Raw genomic sequence first — 6,000 nt, 5'->3', positions numbered from 1 at the left:
GTGACATGTTACTGATTGCATAGGGGTGTTGCTTGTCTGGGAACACTTTTTTTTTTTTGGTGTACATGCATTGATCTAGGAAATTTTGGTTGTTTAGAACCCTATTTTCTCTCACAATATAATTTCCCCCTTGATTGTTTGGAACTCCCTTTGTTCACCTAACCAATTTGTTCAAGTGGAGGCACTTTGAATCTCTTTGTATCTTTTATGCACACCCTCAGTAGGAATACAGTGGGTAGGGCAGAGCTTAAAATATTCCATTTTTTAGGTCAAAATTTGCAGTAGCATTTGTCAGTAACTACACTAAAACTTGTTATAATTTGCCCGTTTTTTCAAGGCAACCTCAAAATCTATTTGGGATATAGCAATTTTGCCCGTGTGTGTGTGTGTGTGTGTGTGAAAGAGAGAGAGAGAGAGAGAGAGAGAGAGAGAGAGAGAGAGAGAGAGAGAGGAGAAGACTTGAGAAAAGTTTTTAACGTCATACAACCAACCCCAAGAGACCTTAACGATCTATCTGACAAGTTTTGAACCCAAGACCTGATACTCCGAAGGAAACTAGGATAACAACTCTACCACTTTTGGGTGATAGAAAGGTTATTCCAGTTTCCTCTTCTTATTCTCACACACGTAAGAAAGAAATGTTTTAACGTCGTAGGAACAATCCCAAGAGACTTCAAAGCTCTATCCAACGAGAGAAGAAGAAGAAGAAGAGAAGAGAGAGAGAGAGAGAGAGAGAGAGAGATGCACATGCATATCTCCACATCATCACCACCGGTGAAACCTTTGTCAGGCCCATTACACCTTGAGATTTGCCGGTGATGCGTCCCACTCAAGTCCCAAAAACTTCCATCCTGATTTACATAATGAAAGACAGAAAAAACCTCGTCTCAACATGGCTGAGCTCTGATCCTTTCATAGATATGCCAACCAAACATTTGTGGAGGCTTAACTTTGGTAAAATAACGCTTGAAAGCCTCCACTTTATTGTACTTCATCAGGGAGATTTGTAAGACTCTCAACCATGTCAATGTCATTGTCGCGTATATCTTTTGGCTCTTTGATTTCGGTTGCATCCATCTCTTCTGTTAAACTTTCAAGTACACGCGAGTCATTGGCTTGTTCAACTTCGCTTGTGTGCAACTGAGCTGCTTCACTTTCAGCCTTCGCCTTGGCAAGCATGTCCTCAAAGGCTGCACTTTGAAAGCATTCTTAGTGTCTAGATTAGCTTCCAATCATGTTGGTATCAGCAAACACTTCATACAAGTGGCTGCTACTGAGATCACTACTCATGAAAACTTCACACAGAATCTTTTCTAAAGGACATTGATTTCATAAAAAACATAGGCATCATCATGTGTTTTTCAAACACCTTAGCACATGCAATTCGCCTATTCTCTCCGTCACCATGAAACGCCTTTTGGCAGGTCTGGACAGGCAAAAAGTTTCAAGGCTAGCTGAAACATTTCGAGCCTTGGGACATCTCGTTGATCAAGTGAAACACATGCCATTCGCTAACAACAAGTTACCATAGTTTGAGGTTTTAGGACCCTTCAAAATCCATACATGCACATTTTGGTCCCACGATTCACTGTGCTCTATCATTAGACTTAAACGTTTCGTGGTGAAACACAACGTTTCAAGGAATTAGCGAAGCCTAGACATACTGGTTTTCTGAAACAGTTGAAATTACATAAACAAATAGCAAGAATAAACAATCTCCAGAATTACATAAACAAATAGCAAGAATTTGCCTAGGTCCCTGTAGAACTTTCTGCACAGACATGTGAGACCACTTGCACCTTCATTACCATGGGGTCAAGCTCAAAAGAATCAAACATGCTATACACACAAATTCAATTCTCATAAAAAGTGTGATTTCAGCTAAGAATTCGCTCTACAAAAAACAATAAAACGGATCTCATGATAAATGTGCTTGTGTTACATCGAAAATATGTTGCAACTGCTTCAAGGCTCAAGCAAGTACTTACCTCTTCTGTGTGTCTCACGTTCTAATGCTTCTTCAGATTTTATGGTTTCTCGCATGGTCTTCTCAGCCTACATTCATAAAATGACAATTTCATGAAAAATGAAAAATGACTTTAAAACCTTTCTGCTAGATGTTTTTCAAACCATGACGCCAAGCTGGAAACACCTTACATCGATGCCTCCTTTTTCCCAAGCTTCTGCCAACCTCCTCTCTTTGGCAAAAACAGGAGAGTCGTCAAGGTAATTCAGCTGTTACAACCGAAATGATTGTTCAGTAAGGGCTGCAAGCAACCAACTTCCACAGAGCGACTCAAGATCCAGAATCTACATAGACAGCTCTCCAGTTTGGTTCAAGTCTCTAACCATATCTTGATCTTCACTTTAAATTCCTCCTCTAACAATTCCTAAGGAGCCCCATTGGAAGGAGTTCAATATCAACAATATTACCAAGCCTGAAAACCCTATTACATTTCCTAAGATCCCTCTATTGGTGGCTTTCAGTTACTAGATGCAGAAGTCGAGTCCCAGACACTCACCATTGGTATGCTGACAATGGTTGCCTTCCGATAATACCGTGCTTTGCTCACCACAGGATTCCCATTCATCCGCAACAAGCTAAGAGATAGCTTTCTGAGGACCTGCAAAAACCACCAGCTTCAACAACAGACTTCGAGTCAATGTAGGGCTATTGATGCTCGAACTTTCACTTTTTTTTATTTGAAAGGCAAAACCAAGTTTCTAGTCATCTAGTGTATTATTAACCGTGACAAGGATGCTGCAACCCTCATAAGCACCAGCTTGCATCAATTCTGGCCCCTTTTAATGCTCATGTTTTCAACAAGGCCATTAGCAAATTTTCCCCAAGATGTCTGATTGATCAGGCAAGGGCTCAGAAGAGGAGCTTAAATTCTGCTTTGTGGATCGATGAAAAGCATTTACTACATAGGCATGACAGACAATAGTCCAGAGCCTACAGAGTCACTTGGCAAACAGTTGATTTGGGGCATAATGTTTTATGTGAGCAGGTTCTCCGCAGTCACCAGGCTTCTCTGAGGGCATTTCTAGCACCATAGGTGCGAAAGCAAGAATGCCCACTCTATCATCCAATATGTGGGCTCTTAGGTGGTTAACGCCATTGTCTGTGGTGTAGAGGAGGTGGGACATAGCAAATGTCCCTTTCCACATTATGCCATGTGCTGATGACATTATTCATGTGCTGATGAAATTATTGTGGTCTCTGAATCGTAGGTAAGACCACAGCATCATTTACATGCACTAGATAACTTCTGCACACAGAGGGAACTTCCAGTGAATATCAGGAAGATCAAGGTCAGATTTCCACGTTTCAAGGGCAGGTCACGCGCCATGCCATTTTCAAGCTTGTAGGAGAATAGTAGCGGTCATAGACTCCTAATGTATACTTGGGGATCGCATTTGCTAGTATGCCAGACCACTTCACCATACACACGCAAGGAGAGAGTGACTGACAGAGCTTGTAGGTTTAGACAACATCGTTATTTGACACTCGCCCTACACCAAGGCGTTGCTGTTGGACACTCATTAACCACTGTTTGATGTCTCCTGTCCCAGTCTAGCACCCAAATGCGACACCTCCACACAGGCTTAGATAGAGCCATCTCAGATCCTCATGCTTTCACAGATGATCCACAGCAGGCTGTCTGCAATACATGGCACTGTCCGAGTGGAGTTTACTGCACCTCCTATGATGGTGGAAGCCTCTTCTCAAACAATCTCCTTCCCTTAATACACAGAGTCAGAGAGATGTTGGTAGAATTAGGATGGAAATGACAATGAGCCATTCCTAGTTACAGAGAAATGAAATAGACATAGCTTGCAGTATTCATGAAGTGTGTACAATGACTCTCTTTTAGATGGATAGAAGCATCTGAGTGCTTTACATCTGATGAGGTGGAGGTCATGACACCATGTTGAAACTAGCCTCGAGGACTGGTCGACCATTCTTTGTAGGGATACTTTTGGACTTTGTGAAATGCATATTTCCCAAGTTGGCATCAAATAGGTGGTCCATGCACATGTGGGTATTCATACCATCATCTTATGACTAATTGTCTCATGGGGGTAGACATTTCATAGGGTAATTATTTCACACAAGAGGAGGTTCACAAAGGAGGTAGGCTAAATCCCATTCCCAACAAGGAATGCCTCATGATCGACTTTCACATGAGCTTTTGAGGCATCTAGACAACTTGTAGAGAGTGGGAATACGGGATTATGGTACTCACAAACGATGGAGTGGCTCACTCAGCATATCTTGACATGAGTATTGGATACACATTTACCTGTCCCTAAGCAAGCGGAGTCTAGTCCCGCGGCACGCCAAGTCGGGCACCCCTGGCAGTAATTCTTTGTTACTAATCAACAGAGTTTTCCAGCTTGTTGGGTGAGACCGCTCACCACAATCTGAGATCAACTGGCACACATGCCACCAACATATAGGCCCTTAGAGCTTTTAAACAGTTAAAAGCTCTGTTATTAACAGCTTAGCACAAAAACATTTGGATTTTATAAAACTAAGTCCAAAAGCATCTGGTAAAGTTTCCCCATGATACAACAAAAAGCTGCTATTCATAAGCATGGCACACCGTTCGGGAGCCATGACCGACTACTCCTACTGAGGATCCACATGTATGGCACAATTATGCAGAGAGACTCTATGAGCTGCTGAACCAGCCTCCGATTCCACAACCACCTGGGCCTCGACCCACAAGCTCTTCCTTTCTCGGAGTAGAGATGGTCAAGAAAGCCATTTACCGCCTACAGCACCGTCGATCAACAGATCATACAGGACTATAGAGTGAGCACCTCATTTATGCAGCCGCCACGATAGCCCTGTTGATTGCACATACTTTCAACTGAGCTATAGGGGAGGGCTTCCCATAGGACTCGACCAGGCACACCATTGTGCAGATCCACAAATCTGGAGACACCTTGAACCCAACGAATTACAGTACTATCATGATTGGCCATACTATGGCCAAACTATATGGGGCAGTTCTTGAGGCTGAGCTCAGTTCATACAGGGAGGCTAAGGGCTTACGGGTCCCTGGCCAAGCAGGGTTCAAGCGGACCTTCTCCACCATCGACCACGTCTTTGTTCTGCGCTGCCTCATTGATGAGGAAAAGGTGCGGAAGAAGAGGCTTTATTGCTGCTTTGTGGACTTCCACAAAGCCTTTGACACAGTCCCACGGGAGAGGCTCTTCCAGTGACTTTAGAGATGATATGGGCCATCTATGCTTCTGCTGCTTTGTGGACTTCCACAAAGCCTTTGACACAGTCCCACGGGAGAGGCTCTTCCAGTGACTTCAGAGATGATATGGGCCATCTATGCTCTCTATGAGAGAGTGATCGGGAGAGTTCATTGCCTAGGCGGTCTGTCAGAGTCTATTGCTAGCACCATTGGTGTTAAGCAAGGATGCCCCCTCTCCTCAACCCTCTTTGGACTCTATATCGACAAGATCTCCAACTACATCCTACGAGCGGGAGGGACAAGAGCTAACCTAGCAAGTACCTGTCACAAGGCTGGAACCACGTGCCAATAGAAAAGAGCAGACTGAACAACTTTAAGCACTTCACAACTGAACTGAGAGAGAGAGAGAGACGACACGCGACACGGAGTGGCGAAATTCCACCCCTGAGAGTATTGGCCCCAAACCTTGGCGCCCCTTTCGGTATTTCTTTATATTGCATCATCAAAGTACAAGCCGGTACCCAAACTCTGCACCTTCTCCAAGAAGCATGCCAGAGAATGAGCCCTAACCTCATATTTAAAGGCCCTTGGACTAAAAAGCAATTACAGTGAAAAGCCTTCAAAACTCAAAAGCTCTTGGTCCAAAAAGCAATGCCAAAAGCTGCCAGCTTTTTGTAAATCGTGCTGGTGTCCATACAGCAGGCCACGTGTCAGCCCGCCACGTCAGCAAATCAGGGTTGGGGTTAGGGTTTCTGATTTTCGGGTTAGGGTTTTCGGCAGAATT

General features: G+C 43.8%; 1 protein-coding gene across 2 annotated transcripts in view; it reads right to left on the bottom strand.

Annotated features, from left to right (window-relative positions):
• Positions 1 to 659: 659 nt before the first annotated feature.
• The window catches only part of LOC147424091 (leucine-rich repeat-containing protein ODA7-like), a 35,503-nt gene continuing 30,162 nt past the window's right edge, over positions 660 to 6,000 (bottom strand). For both annotated transcript variants that reach the window (XM_086501191.1, XM_086501188.1), the window contains 4 exons: positions 2,523 to 2,624; positions 2,158 to 2,235; positions 1,989 to 2,055; positions 660 to 1,190 (listed from right to left, as the gene is read on the bottom strand). In XM_086501191.1, the coding sequence (XP_086357317.1) occupies positions 982 to 1,190; positions 1,989 to 2,055; positions 2,158 to 2,235; positions 2,523 to 2,624 (456 nt within the window). In that variant the 3' untranslated portion in view covers positions 660 to 981. The remainder of the gene's footprint in view (positions 1,191 to 1,988; positions 2,056 to 2,157; positions 2,236 to 2,522; positions 2,625 to 6,000) is intronic.

Source organism: Adiantum capillus-veneris, chromosome 26 (assembly GCF_014529385.1).
Source record: "Adiantum capillus-veneris isolate H3 chromosome 26, ASM1452938v2, whole genome shotgun sequence".
NCBI classification, from domain to species: Eukaryota; Viridiplantae; Streptophyta; class Polypodiopsida; order Polypodiales; family Pteridaceae; genus Adiantum; species Adiantum capillus-veneris.
This window is presented reverse-complemented; position numbering and strand designations above follow the sequence as displayed.